The sequence below is a fragment of the Cyprinodon variegatus genome, unplaced genomic scaffold (assembly GCF_000732505.1).
Source record: "Cyprinodon variegatus isolate N-32 unplaced genomic scaffold, C_variegatus-1.0 Scaffold426, whole genome shotgun sequence".
Classification (NCBI taxonomy): domain Eukaryota; kingdom Metazoa; phylum Chordata; class Actinopteri; order Cyprinodontiformes; family Cyprinodontidae; genus Cyprinodon; species Cyprinodon variegatus.
Window position 1 is genome coordinate 38,176 of NW_015150879.1, and position 19,615 is coordinate 57,790.

Sequence of the window (19,615 nt, forward strand, 5' to 3'; positions counted from 1 at the left end):
TTTAAATCAGACAACACAAATAAACAGGTACAATTTCAAATGTTGACTTTTTTAAGCTTTTTAAAAGTCTCATTCCTTTACTGCTAATTGTGGGTTGTGATTAAAGTGCCGGGAAGTATGTACACCACAGTTCACAAACATTTTACTTGCCCTGCACTGCCTTGGGACCTTCAGTACTATCCTCATACAGATCGTAAGCAACATTCAGACTCTGCAGGTCACCCTTTCTAGACTTGCACCACAAGTGGGCAGTGTAAAGAAGAGAAAAAAAGCTCTAACGATCATGGTTTTAACATGGGCGGAGCACATGCTAAACTTATCACAGTAACTACAGTATCACTTTGCTTACCTCACCTGAGAGATCACTTGTAACAAGATGCCTATGAAACACATCAGTTATTGGAAAAGCACTTCCACATAAATAAAAATCAGGAACTAACTTTTTTTTTATCCTCTTATGTTTTCATAATCATAATATAACTTTTTGCAACATTAAACCTAATGTCACATTTTAGACCATTCTGAGAACAGAGATTCAAAATCTGCAGAAGGCCTGCATTGTATTAACAGAGGACCAGATCATCTACAAACATCAGATGGTATTGTTATGCACCAATAATGCACTCGGTTCTACAATTACTGAGCTGTACAGTTAAGTCATTAATATATACTTTAAATGATAAAGGATCCTTTACTGACAGAGTCCCCCCACTTCTCCTGCATGGTCTGACAGGACTCCCAGAATATTCTAACTAATATTCTAACCAGGCTTCCAGGTACAACTCACTTTGATAATTTGTTGAATAACTTGCAGTGGTTAAAGGCTTTGGATGAATCCAGAAAACATAAAAAAAAGTTAAACTCTGACTTTGATGTTTATGTATTTCCTGCAGTGTAAATACACACGTCAATGCCATCTTGGCTTTGAATCCAACCTGATTTCCTGTATTGCTGAGATATGGCCTTAGTCGATTTAGAAGGATCCTTTCAAGTACCTTGGATATGGAGCTGGCCAGGGCTATAGGCCAGTGGTTATTAATGTCACTGAGTTTACATGCTTTATCATTGATAACAGGAACCTATACAATTGACAAGAGGCCATAAGCAATAAAGCAAAAACGCTGTAAAGCAGATGGACAGTAGTGGATACAGCCTGGTACTAAAAGGTATCAAAGACCTCGTGTGGTGTTACTATCACTCTCACATCAGTTACTATGGCTCCTGTATGATTTACATTACTCTTGACACACTCACCCGCTCAGTAAAAATGCAATTATCATTTGGAAAAATGAACCGATTTAGGAACTAGTGCCTTTTTACATTATCCATACATCATAAATAAAGAATCGCATCAATCAGGAGTTGGCTATTTCAATGTCTTGTCATTCATCAATATAAATAGTTTAAAATTGTTAGCAAGAAGCTAAAAAATAACCCATTGCTATAATGATGGTACAAGCTTAAACATTATAAAAAATTTAAAAAACACAATGAAAATTGGCAATGAAACAAGGTTCTTATGGTTCCTTAAAGCTAGAGTTGTCCTGAAGCAACTTTGTCATTTACGATACCGTTATTGTAGCTTTGAGAATTGCTCGATACTGATACGACTCAATATCATATTAACACAAATCCTATCAGCTTTTTTACTAATTTTAAACTGTATTTATAATCTTAGAAAAGACTGAATTTAGTAAAATTGCTAAAACAGGGGAGAAAAGACTACATTTAAAGGTATGAAAGCAAAAAACGGAACAATATCCGACATCAATATCGGATTGGAACATCCCTACTTACAATTTTACCAAAAATAAAGAATAATCATTTTCTAGGTTTTTTATATTTCTTTTATAACTTATCAATATAACATTTTGCCATGGTGGTTGGTTTGCAAATTCAGAAGTATTTGAGTCAAACAAAACCTTAACAGTCGAAACAAAGAAATGCTCTGAATTAAACAAATTTCAAATGATTTACCTTTGAAAACGGTAATCTTAGACAGCAGCAAGTGTACATGTGAGGGAAGCGGAGTAGAAAGTGGCTATGGTTTGTTTTACCTTTATGGTAGAGCCTCTGGTAGCTGGACCATTATACTCAGCTACATAGGCACAGCATGAATAGTGCATATTACACTTGTCTCTATGGTTAAGGCCCCAGATAGTGTTTTAAAAACAAGAACCCGAGACATTTTAGGATTCACCAGAATCCATTGATTTAGCCTGACCAATTATTCTCAAGTCAAAGCTTTTCAACAGCAGGTTCTTTGGTGGACCTTGATAAAAAGCTTTGTAAAAAATAGTTGACAAAGTTGGAATCCCATGTTTTGATTGAAAAATGATGATGATGTAATACTTAAAAAATTAGTTGCACGCAAAACCAACAATTTTAACAAAGAACCTGTAGTGCTTGGCTATTTTTTTCTTTAAAAATAGGCTTATCTGAAATGAAAGCTTAAAAAGCATATTTTAATCACTTTGAAAATGGCAGCTTTAGCCATCATCCTATATTTTCAAAGTTTAAACTTTTATGGCCCCTTCTCTGATGGATAAATACAGGATCAATACCATGAAACATTAGTGAGTTGCAGCCTGAACTGCACCAACGCAAACTTAACAACAGTCAACTGTATTAAAAGGTTTATCCTAAATGTTTTTAAGAACACCTTGTTTTCTTCACTATTAGAACACCAAGGTGAACCAGACTAAATCAAGTAAACATTCAGGGAACAGTTGATTCACTCATTATAATGACCATTTGAATTAGTTTGTGCACAACACTGGATCATTTCTGTTGAGTTGTGAAGACAAAAGTATGATTAAACTGGAGCTTTGATATGTTGTTATAAGGTTATATTTATATTTTTTTTCCCTTTCAGGAATCCAACCCAGTTCAGTTCTCCACCTTATACTCCTCCACACCAAATGCAGAGATCATTTTCTTCTCCTGATAGTCTCCCAAAGCATGCCATGGTAATGCAATTTCTTGACCTGCAAAGTGATTAAGATATAGTAGTTGGACTATAAGAACTTTTAAAACTCAGGTATTGCTTAATGTCATTTTTCTTTGTTTTTTATAGAGGAACAACATGTGGCAGCTCCATATGCAGCAGCTTGAGCAGCTCAACGGCGCCTTTTCTAAATCGGCCCAGCAGCAGTCTGGTGGAAGTTCGAGACGCGGGGACTTAAGGCAACATGACGGCGATCACAATAGGCATCATCCATCCCAGATGAACAGTGGTGGGAGGAGTCAGCGCCATGGAGACGAGCACGGCTCTGGTCGCCGTCAGCACCACGGCCGGGACTACTACTACCATCAGAATGACAGGAGCGGTGGCAACCGTCAACACGACAGCCGAGGTGGAAACAGACATTATGACGAATGGGCTGGGAACCGTGGCCAGAGAGAGCATGATAACAGATGGCGACGCTACTGAGTTACATTTAAGATTTTTGATAAAAATTCAGTTCTTCACATTTTTTGTGAACATTTCTTTTAAGAAAATCTGAATATGTTAAATCATAGTTTTGTAAATGATCTTACAAGGTTGAAGATTTAATAACTCATGCCTTTAAAGCCTCTTTTAAAGGTGTTTTTAAATTGAAACATTTCTGGGTTTTTTTCCTCGCTGTTATCAATATTTGGAAAGTGATTTGAGCAAAAAAGATTTATTGACTGGAAGTGAATTTTGGACAAAAAAAAAGACTTCAAAAGATGTAAGATATGAACCAGTTTTATGTTTATGCAAAAAATCTCAACGGTGCTCCTAATAATGGAAAGAAGTTTTCAGGTACTTTACAGAAAAGAACATCAAATTAAGCTATAGATTTCACCAGCAACATTGAATCACAGACAGGGCACCACCCTTTTTGAATTTTTAGATCAACCTTGCTCTTTCCGGCAAATGGGCTTTGTTTTACTTTTATGTGGATTTTATTTTTTAACCTCCGATCTGTAAAACATTCTGTTTTAAAATGAACACTTTCACTATAAAGCTCTTTTCACTTGACTCTTGCATTGTCGTTAATCTGGCTTCAACACAGATGCCTTTGTGAGTCTTTGTTGTTATTCATAAATGCTATTTACAGCTCATGGTTTATAAAGAGGATATTGTATGTTGACTCTTACATGCTGTAATGCACGCCACATGGCCTTATCTGCACCTATAAATGGATCCAGTGTAACTAATATGCTTGTACAGGGTCCTGAAGTAATCTACAGGTGGCGCCACACACATCCATTTACTGAATCAATTAAGAAGTTAAAAATAACCGAGCTACATGATCGGCTCCTGCATTTGACCTTTTCTATTTATGATGCTTTCAAGTCTTAAATTGGATCCCACTCCCATTCTTTCAACTTGGCAGCACCTTATTGCCAGATTTATTTCTTGCTTTGCATTGTCCCAGCCTCCCTTTTATTAAAACTTTTTTTCCCTGCTACTTACAAAAAAAAGACCAAGTTTTTAGCGTTTATGGATGAGAGAAAAAAAAAGGTTTGGCTTGTTTCCATTCCTAAATTAGCAGCGCTTGGAAACACAAGCGTCATGTTGCAATCTGCCTTTAATCGTCGCTACTTCAAACCTGTTGCTTAAGTAACAGAACATATTTTCATCCTCATCTGTCCGACAGTTTCAACTTTAACCGTCGCAATATTAATTAAAGCCCTCATCTTTTAATAAACTTTCAAGAAACCAAAGGGTGCATCAGTTTTCGCAGCCTTTGAACCAGGCTCCATCTCTTGCTTCTAATCTGCCCTGGTATCCGATTACATCCTGATCCTCCCAAATCGCTCTAATAGAGAATATCCTCACTTCGGTGTCGGTAGGCCTACCGGGAAGATCTATATAACGCTTCTGACTGTGGCATAACTCTGTTAATTGGTTGATCTGCATGGCGTCTTCAGCGCTGGATAGGATTATAGGGGCCACTCTGCAGCCGCTGCTGTTTGGAGCTGAATAGAAGCGCGGCTCCTGAAATGATCCCACCTCTAAACCCCCCCGGAAAGCCATCCGTTCAGAAGCTCCGCAGCGCAGATGACCTGCGCCAAAAGCACCTGCAAACGGTGCACAAATAATTATCTTTAAATCAGTAGTCAGAATCTGTTTACTGATAGGCGGTAAAAAAAAATTCCTAATTTATCTATCATATTTCATCAAATTTGACATGTTTTTTTTTCTTTTTTTTTTACTGACTTGTTTGATCAAGCCCCCACACAAATACTACTTTATTACTTAATTATTACTGTATCCTGCTTATTATAAACGTGTAGACAAAAAGGCATGGTCTGTACTGTACAGAAATGTGAAAATCTAGTCCTAAATTTGATTTTTTTATTTATTAAAAATGCTATTAATCTGAACGTTTATTATTGATCAGGGTATCCATTAAACATATATATTTAGGGTCTGTATATAAACAGGTTTTTAAGGTAGGGAAATAAAATATTTGTGTTAAGAGGAAAGAAGATGGTTTTCGTTTTGAGTCTTGCGCAATTCAACCTGCTGCGATTTGTGAGGTGAGATAAACGGGAAACGGCTCTAAAATAATCCTAACAACAATAATCATGTTGAAAGGCTATTGGATGGAAATCTTAAAAAAAAAAAAAAAATCGTCTTTAGAAAAAACGAAAAACAAAGAAAAAACCCTCATTAATTGGCTTCTTGATGTGTTTCCTAGATGCTTAGAAAAACACAAAACATATAAGTCTTCACAGAAAAAACAAATATAGAGTAAGAAAATATGTTTTAAAAAACTGGTCTAAGTGAACCATAACCTGAACCAGATTATTATTATTATTCAACTATCTTATTAACAGTTTTTTTTTTTTTTTTTTTTTACAAATACAGCACATACAGTTTTTTTGTTTTCGTTCATCTCCAATGCAAACTTTGGAAAGACAAAGATAACCGAAACTGCTTGAAATGAACTAGGCCTACTTCTTATCATAATTCTCCAAATAAACATTTTAAGCTGAGTCATATTGTTAAAATAAAAAGAAACGCACATATAGGAAACAGTATCACCGCTCATTCTTTAGCTGTCGCCTTATTTGTGTTTGAACTTGAGGCTTGGTTTTGTTCAGAGAGGTGGAGGTCTTTGGGATGTGTCCTTGTGTGTTTATGTGTGTGTGTGAGAGAGAGAGAGAGGGAATAGGAGTTCAGAGATGAGTCGCCTACTCGGATGGTTTATATAGCAGAGGGTGTGAGCGCTGCGTATTACCACAGAGGCAATCTGCGCAGCTCAACTTTAAAGGCTGTGGATCTCCAGCGCGACGCATTCTCTGAACAGGAGCAAAAGCCGCATTTTGAGATAAAAATAATAATAATGACATCTATAAACGCCTGAACTTCTCCACCTACATGTTTTCCCGACATTAAAACCTGCAAGCTTAAATATTTTAAGACGCGTACGGCTCTGTAGCAACCAGCGAAAAGAGCGCACCAGGAACGCACCATGCACTGTCAAGCCGAGCTGAGGCTCTCTTCCCCCGGGCAGCTGAAGGCGGCCAGGAGGCGCTACAAAACTTTTATGATAGACGAGATCCTCTCCAGGGAAACTTGTGATTACTTTGAAAAACTGTCTCTGTACTCCATGTGTCCTTCTCTCATCGTCCGACCAAAACCTCTTCATTCATGTTCAGGTAAAACGCTCAAACTTTACTCATTTTCTGCTTTGCAGGGAATGATTTTGTTAAAGCTGATTCATAAATCATTTTTTTCTAATGCTGTAAAATTAATTACATTAAATAAAAAATTGTAACTTGCACAAATTTAATTTTGCTAAAACGAGTAAGATTTGTGAGAGAATGTGATAAACTGATCAATGGGAAAATTTATGGATGCTATAATTATTTTTTATCTTTCTCTGTCTATGCACAGCTTCAGCAACAAATTATTTTTTATTAACCTATCACGTGCATCAATTAGTTCATTAACTCAAATGTATACCTTACACTAATTGTTTTATTGCAAGACTAACAATTTTCCCTGATAATTTAGTGTTTTTTTTAATCTCTTCACAAGAGATTTCTTAACACACCGCTTATCTCCATGAAGCGTTAAGCGTTGTAAATCAAAGACAAGCAGTTGAGTCAGGGAGCGTCAGTGATGCTTGAGGGCTTTTGTTGAGCGCAAATGATAAATGGCCCAGTTGATAAGCGGCGCAACTAAAGACAGGTCATCTAAGGAGGCAAGTGGGACGGTGACAGATAGGGAAAAAAAATCTAGATCCCTACGCAGAAACATTTAAGCTGTTTGATTTTGTTCTTTTTGAATTAATATGACTGTTGCGTTGACCATAATGGCCCTCCGTAATGACTTTTACCGCTGCTGGACATTTTACGCATAGATGGATGGCATGTTGTTGGTTTGGTGCGCGCGTGATAAACATATCCGTAAGAAACTTGCATGTCAAAGTAAATCCCTTGGAAGCAATAAAATCAGATTAAATGCCTTGCTGATTTTTAAATACTTTTTTTTATTAATTTTTTTTTTTTACTAGGCCTTTATATTTTAGGCAACTCATCTCAGATAATGTAGATTATATGGATTGATAGAAATAGGTTAGAAAATGCAACTGAAATGAGGCATCCTAAGGCTTTATTTTCACACTATAAATCATTATCATAATTGCTCTAAAGTCTGAAATAATAGCCACAACAATTTGATGATGACAGCGCCGTGCCTGGATATAAATAGGTAGAAGCCATTCCCTCATCCATCTGATATAGATTGGTAATGCTTGAGGGAGCTGTGACTGACTGGGCTTTGACACCCCCTTTTTTCAGATGGATAAAGTATCCCCCTCAGCTGCATATGGGAACACTCTGCGCACCGCTTATTTGTAGCTGAAGGGGTTTTGGGGTCGCATAGTGCCTATAGCGTAAATTGCTTTTAAGGCTCGATAAAGGTGAATAGCCTCTAAATCGAATGAAATGTTTATTTCTACATATTGCAGAAGAAAAACAAGCGATGTTATTTCATCCTGTTGCCAGCGGAGGCCGCTGAAAGACAGTCATGCCAGCAATGTTCTCCACAGGGGATGGTAACAAGTGATGCCTTACGTTGTCTGTTATCTGCTTCTCACTTAAAGAAGCAAACAAAAACAGCAAACCTCTGTGTGGGAGAGTTTTTTTGCTTCTAGGATAAAAGACAAATCTGCTTTTTAAGGTAAAACAGTCAGAAATCAGATCAGAGGCAGAGGGCCTAAGCAGAACCTGAAATTACACCCAAATGCAATGTCACTGACCCTAATTTTGTATTCTTCACACTTAATTATTTTTAGTCTGCACTAGTAGTCAGCCCACAGTGAATCAACTATAAATTATAATTTGTTTTGTTTACTTATATCAGTCACACCATATTATTTATGAAGCAAAGAGGGTAAAGGATGCAGAATACTATTTGATCCCTCATAATGATTCAGTTTAGCATTAAAAATATAGAGAGCTTTTCTAAGCTCAGATGCCACAAGGTGGAAAAGATCAGACAGGATCTCTTTCATTACCTTTGCTTTATTATTTGATTTAAGAAATGTAGGCAGGCTTGATAGTTTGTTTTATAAATATTACAAATAATACCTTTTCTTTACATTGTTATTTAACTGGATAAAATATACCTTTACATGGAACAAAGTTGGACATGTCACTCTCAGACGTCATAGATGGCCTTATTTAAAAGAAGTAAAAGGCTGATTCGATTAAAGCTTGGGGAATTTGGCTTTCAGCTCATTAAAGTTAATGATTTATTTGTAATTTACACTGCTATGATAAAGCGTATCATCTCTGTGCTGCAAACATTGGGGTTTTGCATTTATTTACACACACACACACACACAAAAAGTTACTATCAGATTTTTTCTTTTCACCATTACTGCAAAGAATGATCACCAAATACACATTTACAATGAGTCGAGTAAATCAACTTAACCCAACATGAAAGATGAGCTAGAGTATGTAATTAATTAGAACATAACATGTGAGATCTTTTGTAGCGAGAGGATGTGCGGATATCAACAAACCAGCAAATTATGCAATTAAGTACTCTGGTCTGTTTAATCGCTTGTAGAGTGCTTGGTGTACATTACACTGGGTCTTTCTGTCATCTGTATGACTGCTATGTTTGTATGAACAACTAGCTGAAGAGATGTAGTGTTCAGCTGCAGTAACAACTTTAGCATGCAGGACTCGCTTGTGGATGGTCAGCCTTTGGTTTCAAACATGTAACTTTCACATTTAAGTTTTTTATAAACCACCTTTAGAACTTTTTTCTTTTTCAATCCTATCTGTTTCTTTTTTTTCTTTTTGTTTTTTGGTCATCAAATGCCTTGATTTAAAAGTTAAAGCTGATGCAGATTGAGAGAAAGGAAATGGAAGACATACAGAAAAAGTCCCGGGAGCAGATCCCAGCATGGCTGTTTCCAGGACTGCGTTGCATGTTCTACCCCTGCACCACAGCCACACCCCCATCTTTTTCCTTACATTTTTACAATCTAGAGTCAGTATTTATGACCAGATGTGATGCAAAGTTCTTTATGCTCTATTTTTTTAAACCTATTTTAATTTTCTTTTCCAAAAATAAGTAATTTCAGTATATCTCCCTATAGTATAAGTTTCAAACTATCCAGGTTTGTCCCTTTTTGTGTACATTAGTCAACCGTTAAATGGATCCAAGTTTTCTTGGAGCCCTTAGGCTGACATAGAACCTTAGGTTGTCATGAAGTTCACCATTACCTCTATATGCACCTGGATCAGAGACATTAAGGCCTGACCTGTAGCCTTAACAGCAAGCAACCTGATGGAGGGTTACACTATTTCATTTGGAGGCCCATCCATCAGCAGGAGCCAGAGCAGAGAGTGCTTAGTGGTGTTTTCTGGCAGTGGTGAGAGAGATTAAGATCAACTGTGGTGTAATCTTTCTTGACAGCATAATGACAAATATACATAAAGAGCAGGAGTGCACGGAGCCCAGTGCATAGCTGGCTCTGATGGAGCTTACATGGAGCCCAAGAGAGCAAAAAAGACGTTTTCATCCCATCTTAAGGTGTAATCCACTTCAGACAATGAACCCACCCATTAGGGATAAAGTTGACTAGAGGCGGCCGATAACACCCGTGTCAACGTGCAGGCGAGCATACGCTCACACACACACAAAGAAACACTCTTCCATCTTCAGTTGAGGATAATGTTTGACAGCTTGTCAGCTCCCTGGTGTTACTCCTTTCATTGTAACCATCAGATATTTCCATCCCTGAAAGGAATGAGCAATTAATCAGATCTAAAGTGGTTTATGCAACATGTTGATTTCTGCTGCACCTGTGTACCACATGTTAAACAAGTTTTTAGGTGAGCAACCTTATATTTTAAAATCTTAGCTAAACACTGGATCGTCTGTTCAAGCCTCTAGTCTTTTAACACAAAGAAGTATGAGAGGTGAAGTATAACATCATTACAACCGTGGTTTAATGAAGAAAGCACCTGGCTTTCAAAGTTATGCTTAACTAGGTGCTTTTCCTTAGCTATTATTAGCAGCTGAGCCTGCTGTAATGGTTACTATAAGCACTTGTTCCAGTTCCTACATTCCAACTGTGATTATCAGGAGGATCCATGTGCCTTTGCAGGGGCCCCGAGTTGCGTTCCTGCAGCTCCTCAAACAGTTTATTTGTAGACTATTGACAGGACACCGACGCTTGTCAGCAGCATGTCACTGAGCTGGCTTTGCCGTTAGTGGAAAGTCACCACGAGGCCTGACATTTCTCTCTGTGGTCTCAATGTTCTGGAGATGGGGGGCAGGAAAAGGGGGCATTTGGAGGCATCCTCGAGCTCTTCACTGACAAAAGATTTCCCGCGAGCTGTGAAGACAGAAAAAAATCGAAGCGCCATTCTTCCTCGGGGAAGACATAAGTTGATGTTTGGCCTTCCATGAATCACAGTTCACTAAATGTCAGTGTTAAAAATTTCCTCCTACAAATGAGTGAAAACATTTCAGTCAGATTATTTATTAGTAACATAAATATGGACTTGACATACAAAAAGAGACAGCTAGAGAGAAAAAGACTGACAACATAAATGGGAGGCAAGAAACAGAGCAGGAAGAGACAAGGCGAAAAAGATGGCTTCTTGTTCAGGCTTGTTGCAAACCAGCAATCCAACATCGAAGGATTAGTGGTGACCTCAGCGCTTTACCATGATGTCATGATCAGCCTTAGGCAGTATCTGATGTGTGTGTATGCGTGTGTGTGCCTGTGAGCAAGGTAACTGTGGCTACCCGCATGAAGCCATTTATTTCCTCATTACTGATGAGTATCTTGAAACAGAATTTATTAAATCTTTATGCTCAGGAGTCACTATTAGAAAAGGTTGTTGTTTGTTTTTTTTCCGAGGGTTGTCCTTTTTCTGCGTTGAGAAGGTTAAACTATTACGTTTATTCATAAAATAAGAAATTTGTAGAATAAGCCATGATGGTTTTTTTTTACCTTTAGGTATCCATTCCTTCAGATGAGTCTGACTTTTTATTGATTCTGGCGTCTGCAGGTCATGTGGTCTTGTACGTGAGGCTAAAGAGTATTTTAATTGCAGATAGTAGGGAGCTGAAGATGATGTAAGACAGAAAAATAGATACAAGGAATTGCTTTTTGGAAATTATATTAAAGCCTTGTAACAAACGTATGGTATTCTATAAATGTGTGCATATTTTGTCTATGAAATATTATTAGTTTTAATAAACTTTGAAAAATCGCCCTTGAGCTGAAAGGATCAGGGGTCAAGTGTGAAACAGCCCCTACGTCATGGAGGCTGCAGCCCTCTACATGCTGGAGGTCAATGCCACACTACTTTTCATGGTGACACAATGAGGGTGTCTGAGAAACCAGAAGCAGTCATTGTTAGTGTCATTAAAAGCTGAACAAGCAGGACGCTTAAATGTTTCAACTAACCATGTGGTTGTTTTGTTTAACTGTAGAATTCTTGTGTACCCACTGTTTTCTGAGCTCCTGCACTGTCTGTACTCTTCCAGGCTCCTCGCCGCTGCGTGGCTACCCACTTCTTTCAGTGATCACGCGGCAGCCCCCTAATGTGCAGCCCCATCTGCCGCAGCCATCATCCCCGGGCGCGGCCTTCTCCCACCTTCCCCTCATCTCCCCGCAGCTCCCAAGAGGCTCCGAACCCCCGCCCAGCCAGACGCCCCTCAGCATCAGCAGTGAGTCAGAGACAGAAAGCAGCACGCCCCGCCTGAAGAAGCCCCGCCGCAGCCGCACCATCTTCACCGAGCTGCAGTTGATGGGGCTGGAGAAGAAGTTCCAAAAGCAGAAATACCTGTCCACACCCGATAGGTTAGTAGAGTCTAAACACATAAATCATCACACTGTTTTTTATATTACAATGAAATTTTTTTATATCCCACTGATTTTTTTTTTTACAATTAACTAACTGCATTTAAATGATATATTATGGCAAACCCTCATAGCTACCAAAAAAATGTTATTCCCAAAGATGGAAAACATGACTCAAATAAAGAGTAATTTGAAACTCCTCCACAGGTATTAAATAAACATAATGTACTTGCTACCAAAGCCATATAAATGTCACTCCGTGCAAACATTTTGACAGCCTGTGTACTTTAATTGAGCGCATTTTTAAACGATCACAACAAACACCCACGCTCAAGGACATTCACAGGGCCGTAAATGCACATATCAAGCAGTACTTAACTTAACAGCATAATTTTTGATTTATCCCGTGGGGATTGCCTTATTTAAAATGGATCCAACTGAGCCAAAACATTACCTCAATATTCTAGTTGGGACAAGAGTTAACGTTTTAACACTGAGCTCCACCAAGAAAGCTTCAATGGAGAAAATGTTTCTTGTTCACAAAACGGAGGGACAGTGGCCAACCCCAACAAACAGCAACATACTGCACAGATTTACTGCCAATCATTTCACTCATGCACAGGTGTACATAAAGGACATTTAGTTTTAGACAGAGAGGTGAAGTAATCTAAACGTTAATATGTGTGTCTTATGTTCCATACGACTGATTTTAGGTTACAACATTTTTTCCAGCTGTACTCCACTTTTAAATTTAGCCTGCTGGCTACTTTTCCATTTAAACCAGGAGTGGGATTAAGCCATAAAGGTTGTAAATAGCTTTTCTTCACCTGCAGAGAAAAAAAAAAATTCAAGCCATTTTAACAGACCCCCTCATCCAGCAACTTTAGTTCACACGTTTCTAATCATTGGCTAAAAAAAACAACTGAAACATTAAAGAGCTAAGTTTGCAAAAAATCATCGTATTAATCATATCAACAGTATAATTAGTCACATCAACATGAAAAAAGCTACTTTGTTCAGGCAGATATTGCAAAGTGTTTTTATTGCTTCGGGCTCCTTTCTAAAAATATATTTGCATACAAGTAGCCAGATTGATTTGTGTTTCATATTTATAATCTCTGTGGGTAACAGCTCCCACAAAACATTATTAAATGCATCACACATTGGCTTCCCTGTAGCTACTGGAGGTACCGCGAACCTAATCCTAAAGCAGAAGCCCTGAGGCAGAGCTCAGGGATTAAAACCAACCATCCGTATGAATCGCCGTGCCAACCTTTGGTGTTCTGTCAAAATATCAGATTCTGACACCGTGTATGGAGTTAATTAAATACCCAGATAGAGCAAAAACACTAGCTGAGAAAATCCCTTTTTAGAGCCGCACATCAAAGACGTGGCATGCTCCCTGCTTGAGTTTGTTGTGATCCAAAGATAACTTCTCTTTCCTCTTGTTGCTCTTCATGTGGAGCCTCTGCGGTCTAAAACTCAAGCTATGTGTGGGAGCAAGTGTAACCAAAACCAAATATATCCCTGAAAAGACTTAAGTACCTGTCAGCACAACTTAATGGTTTTATGAATCGTTTCAATAGACTGTGTTTGGGGTTTGATCATCATCCCTGTCATCATCTTCATTATTGCTGTTTTCATAAACATATTTGGTAAAACAGTAAATGGAACAAAAAGGAGCCCAAAGGAAGTGACTCAAACTCTTTCATTTGCTGGGGTTCCGCCCTTTGATTCCTAATAACTGTTAATACATTTTTTTGGCTTCTAATGCTACTTCCAGTTGTTGCCATGTTTGAAAACTGACTCTGATAGGCATCGGTCACGCTCAGTGTTTTTAATATCTTTTTTTTATCTAGGTTATGATATACAGCCATTATATATGTTATGATAAAAAGTCTTGTGAATCTATTTTTTTTCTTTTGTACTGTTTTTATTTAAATTATGCATGCTTTTTTTTCCCTGACTCATGTTCTACTGTCACCATCAAGTAAAAGTCAGGTTTCTCCCCTGAGGGGTTCAAAAACATTTAACCTGGCTGATAAAGGCCTTTTAGAAGAGCAGGAAGGAGGAAATCCCACTTAAAAAATATAACCTTTCTTCCCCTGTAACATAGAATCCCCTTGTTAACTTTATCTGTGACTTCCTGAGGTTTTGCATTACACTTACAATTGGTCATGCATTGCCACATGTGGTGGATGCATTGAAGAGCAGCCCTAATAATATAGGCTGACTGGATTGCTGCAGACAACTTTTTTTCTGTGTGTTCCCTGTTAGATTCAAAGCCTGCTTAGACTGAAAAATACTTTTTAGACTAAACTTAACTATATAAGAGTGTAAAATAGAGAAAATCAATCTATATGGAGAACTCCATATAGGCCTGTGCCGATTAAAGTCTAACCAAATAGTGGGTTGCAAAGAACAATTCACTCCGGACTTGAACCTAACTAAAATGTTTTGGTAAAATTAAAAAAATTATTTTTATCTATACCCTATTACTATAGAAGATATAAGGAGATTTTCTATTAATAAAGGCAGTAATAAAAAATTTTCTGATAGTTTTATAAAAAAAAAACAGTTAAAATAAGATGTATTATATGTTTTTGTATCTCCTTGAAACACCTTTGTTAGAAAGTTCAAAATAAACCATTTATTAGAAATAAATGTAGCGAATACAAAAAAAAGTCGAAAAACAATAGTGAAAAAATGTTTACATTATAAATAAGCATTAGTTATTGACATATCTGTATCGACTGTATGAGCAATCGAGAATTCCATGTTTAAATGTTAAGTACTGCTAATACAAGTTTGTTTGACATGGCAGGTAAACAAAAAAGGTGATCTGGAATAAATTTTGTTTAAGAAAAAGCACAGAAGTATTTTTTCAAGTTAACAATAAGAGCAAGCTTGATATACTGAAATGTTTCAACCCTGCCAGTATAATATTAAGCTGTTTTTCCTAATGTATTCTTTAATCGTAGGTTTTTTGAGGAGGTGTTCTTCCACCTGAAAAGTAAAAATAAAAGAAATTAACCATTATATGCATCTGATTTTGTTTTTTTTATGTTTTTTTTCCCCCAGATTGGATCTTGCTCAGTCTCTAGGTCTGACGCAGCTTCAGGTGAAGACGTGGTACCAAAACAGGCGTATGAAATGGAAAAAAATGGTAAGACTGGCAGTTTTAGGTACCATTAGTGAACAATTTAACAGTTTTTTTTTTTAACTTTTCATTTTTTCTGTAGATGTTTTAAATAATTTTATTACAACAATTACCTGTTTACCTGAATTACATTGGCATTATACACTTAACATACATATACATAACAACCAGGTCAGTGCTGGTTCTGACAGACCTAGGACATCAAGAAAAATGTAAAAATGCTGACACATTAATTTTATCTGCTAGTGTAGAGATGTAGACGTGTTGATTGGATCTAAGCTGATTTTGTGGGACCTTATACTCGTTTCACATTTGTTATAATGCGTGTTTCCTAACCTTCTTTGTCATGGTGGCTGTTTATTGGGATAGTGAGTAATGAAATTAGCAAAATTAATACGTGAAACATGCTGCCTTTTTCAGGCAGAGCCAGCCATGGAATTTTCTGACTTGTTCAAAATCAGTTATATAATTGTGCATCAAATATGCAGGAGAGCAATGTTGGAGCATTATTTACCTAAACCAACAGTATTCTAATTTAAAGTAAGATTTGGTAAACTTAAATCTGGTAGATAGCAATATGATAGATATAAAATCTGGTTCATCTAAGACTTTCTCTGTTTTCTTTATTTGTTTTTATGTGGAGATGATTTACTCTAAATTTGCATGCTTGTTCAAGTCTAAAATTTGAATAAAGTTAGCAGCATATAGGCATATGGCAGGAAAAGAAGGTGTGGGAGAGCTAGGGCTTGACTGATGATGATTGCAGTAAGAGCAAACACTTTTGTAGAAGGGTCAACAACCCAGAGAACAAAAAAGACCTGAAATCGTTAAAGATAAATGAGTGCACAAGGCCCAGCAAGCAGCAATATGTCTTCTCTTAATTACTATAATAGCAAGCATTGCCTTTGACTCCTGCTACCATTTATTACCCGCTCCCTCCTCTAATGCTGTCTGTGTGTTTTTCTAGGTGCTTAAAGGAGGTCACGAGGCCCCAACCAAGCCCAAGGGAAGACCAAAGAAGAACTCCATTCCTACCACAGAGGAAATAGAGGCTGAAGAGCGAAGACTGAAGATGGAGGAAGAGGAGCAGATGAGGAGGGGGTTTGATGAACATCAGGATCTGAGTTCAGAAACTACAAATCCGAGCGGAGCAATCGAGGGATCTGATTCTGAGCAAGACCAGAAGCCACTCCTAATGTCAGAAACTCACTTAGCCAGCTAAGCAAGAGCAAACCAACCAAGGACTAATGCCAGCCTGAAAACAAATAGTGCCTCAGGATCAGTGTACAAAGCTTGTTTGGTGTATAGAGTCGTTTGCTTTAACAGGATGACTGGATGCAGTGCAGTGGCGCCCAGTCCGTACCAAGTGCACCCTTATATGTTTTATTGTACTGGAAAAAGTATTATAGAAAAACATTATGCTATTACGCAATGATTACACTGGTAATCCTATGGGCTTTGGTCCATATTATAAAGGAGGGTCACTGTCAAACCCAAAACAGGTCAGTTGAGCCTTCATCAGAACATGGTGACACATATTGCATGCTCAACCAGCTTGCAGACACCTCTCAGCTCTCAAAGCTGTCAAATATCCAACGCTGCCTTATAGTGGTAAATAAGTGTCTTTGTATGAATAACCAACTGCCAAATACTGTTAATATGTGCCTTTTTAGTCTCAGAGAAGAGCTTTTATTTGTGGGTAAAATAACCTTTAAAAGGCGGTATATTTTTTACAATCAAGTGCCAAATTTGGAGACAGATTTTTACAGATAAGCAAATGAAACCTAAATGTGTAGGTTTAAATTATACTGTACAGCTTTGAGTCTCAAATGTCTATTAATTGGGTCAGGTTTTTATATATATTTTATTTTAAAGCTAAAAACTGTCAATTTTAGATACATATATATATATATATATATATGTGTGTGTGTGTGTGTGTGTGTGTGTGTGTATACTTAGAATATGTGTACATGAGTGTAAGTATTAAATATTTTTTTTGCTGTTTTGGATTGAATTAAGATACTTATTATGCATAAATGTTTCAAGCACCCCATCCACTGTGTTTCTTCTTTCAGTCAGGATGATTTTCAGTTACGAGGGCACTAAGACTCTTAAGCTGTCATGATTCATTGAGGGAATAAATCACAGCCTGAGCCATAAATACACAGCAAATGTTGAACATTTAAAATCTCAGAGACATTTTCAGCCTGCAGGCTTTGCATGACTACCCCAATTGGTATGTTAGACCTGCATTAACATAACACTGTCTTCAGATTCCCCTTAGTGACTTCTCTGTTCCATCAATCTCTCTAATGTTGAATACTCACCACTTTAAGGAATCACTGTTTGGATTATAGGAGTTTATTTTTATGTCTTTGTTCATATGAAAACTGCAGTATTTTCCTGATGTAAATTATGCTTGTCTGGTAAAACGTGTTATTGACTTTCTTTTTTTTTAGATCTTCATAAAATTACATTTTGGTATATGCAATTGTGTGTTTATGTATTTAAATACACTTAATAAAAGAGCTGTCATTTAAACTGTGCTTTTTATTATTATGCTTCAGTTTCTTGGAGCTAAGGTTGTTGTAGCAGCCATTTCAATTTTATTATTTTATTATATTCTGGTATCTATGTAAGGAACAACCTGTATCGGCCCCATCACATTCTTAAGCGCCACTTGCCCGCACATTCAGTATTAATCACTTAAAAACTTGCTCTTCTTGTTTGCTGTTGGTGTGTAAGTAAAAACAATTTGGCCATGAATTTACTTACAAGAACCTTTGAAATTCAATTCTTAATGCTCTGATGGTAAAAGGATAAATCAAGAAGATGCAGCAGCTCTGACAGGTTCTTCTTGACGGGTCCATTACTAATGGAGCTTTTGAAGATCTATGATCAATTGCAAAAAACAACACTGTAAATCATTTTCAAGGGAGTATATTCCAGAAATACAGGCATTTTAAGCACTCAGTGTTGTAACTTTTCTCTTTTTTTTTGTTAAAGTGCACAATTTCCTCTTAGGTTTCTCGGGGCATGTGACGAACAGGCTTGGGTGTATTTTTAGTGCTCATACCGGACGCAGATGATTTCTAAAGCAAACACAGCAGGTTAGTATTGAGCAATGCAAACTGTGCTTTGCCGCCTTGGGTAAACATTCGGAGGATGTTTTAAATGTGTTCAGCAGCAGAACCCCCCCCCAACACATCATTGAAGTATTTAAGTCCTCAGTCTGTAAAGTAGATATGGCTGTTCAGATTTTCGTTGAGCAAACAGAGAGTTAACCTTTCATTTGAATTCCAATCCTTTAAAACTTTAATGTACACTGTTTCATATTCTACTTGTGTTTTTCTGTTAGATTTTTTCATTTTAGTTAACAGCATAACTGCACTTACCACAAAAAAGGATACCTATTTCAGCAACATCGAAACCATGTGTTTCTAAAAACATAAACAACAAAGATTCAGTAAAACAATGCAATACATTTAGAAAAGAATGATTTATATCAGTGTAAGCAAGACAACTGTACTTCCTGGATAAGCATGCTCCTATATTCCTTTTTCATCTAGCTCCGCTGCACAAACGCAACCCACTCAAAGATATATAGCATTCACTATTGCTTTTTAGGGGGTGATAATGTTCTATTTTATATACCATACACTCAGCTGAAAAGAAATAATAAAGTGTACTGATGGTACAGTGGACTAGCACCTGTGAACCCTTTTTATGGGCCCATTAGGAATTCTGTTTTGAGCAACTTTTACAAGTTGGTACATGAAGCCATACCATCAGGAAAGCAATGGTGGATGACGTACTGAACGGTAGTACTTGAGTAAAAGTATTGATGCCCACAGTCAAATCTTACTAAACTACAACTAAAAATTACTCAGTCAAACATCTACCCAAGTTACAGTATTATGTACTCACTTCTGAAAATATTAAGTAATCAAAAGTACATGCATTTAGAAGTACATCAGTATAAAAAAATAATGCAAAGTAAATTTTCTAATATTCTTAAATTTCTGTATAATTTTCAGAATTATTTATCTTGTAACTTTCACAAACTATCTGATGTTTTGATGCATAGAACCACTCTACTACAAATTCTACACCACCTGTAAAGAACTTC

At 37.1% G+C, this 19,615-nt stretch overlaps 2 protein-coding genes across 2 annotated transcripts in view; both read left to right on the forward strand.

Annotated features, from left to right (window-relative positions):
* The window catches only part of LOC107093463 (RNA-binding protein 7-like), a 15,478-nt gene extending 11,787 nt beyond the window's left edge, over positions 1-3,691 (forward strand). Inside the window, exons 4-5 of the mRNA XM_015388515.1 lie at positions 2,876-2,969; positions 3,077-3,691. Coding sequence (XP_015244001.1) covers positions 2,876-2,969; positions 3,077-3,433 — 451 coding nt within the window. The 3' untranslated portion in view covers positions 3,434-3,691. The remainder of the gene's footprint in view (positions 1-2,875; positions 2,970-3,076) is intronic.
* Positions 3,692-6,190: 2,499 nt separating this feature from the next.
* On the forward strand, positions 6,191-17,391 carry LOC107093466 (homeobox protein BarH-like 2). Its single transcript, XM_015388526.1, has 4 exons — positions 6,191-6,639; positions 12,011-12,326; positions 15,408-15,492; positions 16,454-17,391. The coding sequence occupies exons 1-4, from the start codon at positions 6,453-6,455 to the stop codon at positions 16,706-16,708; spliced, it is 843 nt and encodes a 280-aa protein (XP_015244012.1). The 5' UTR covers positions 6,191-6,452; the 3' UTR covers positions 16,709-17,391.
* Positions 17,392-19,615: the final 2,224 nt, after the last annotated feature.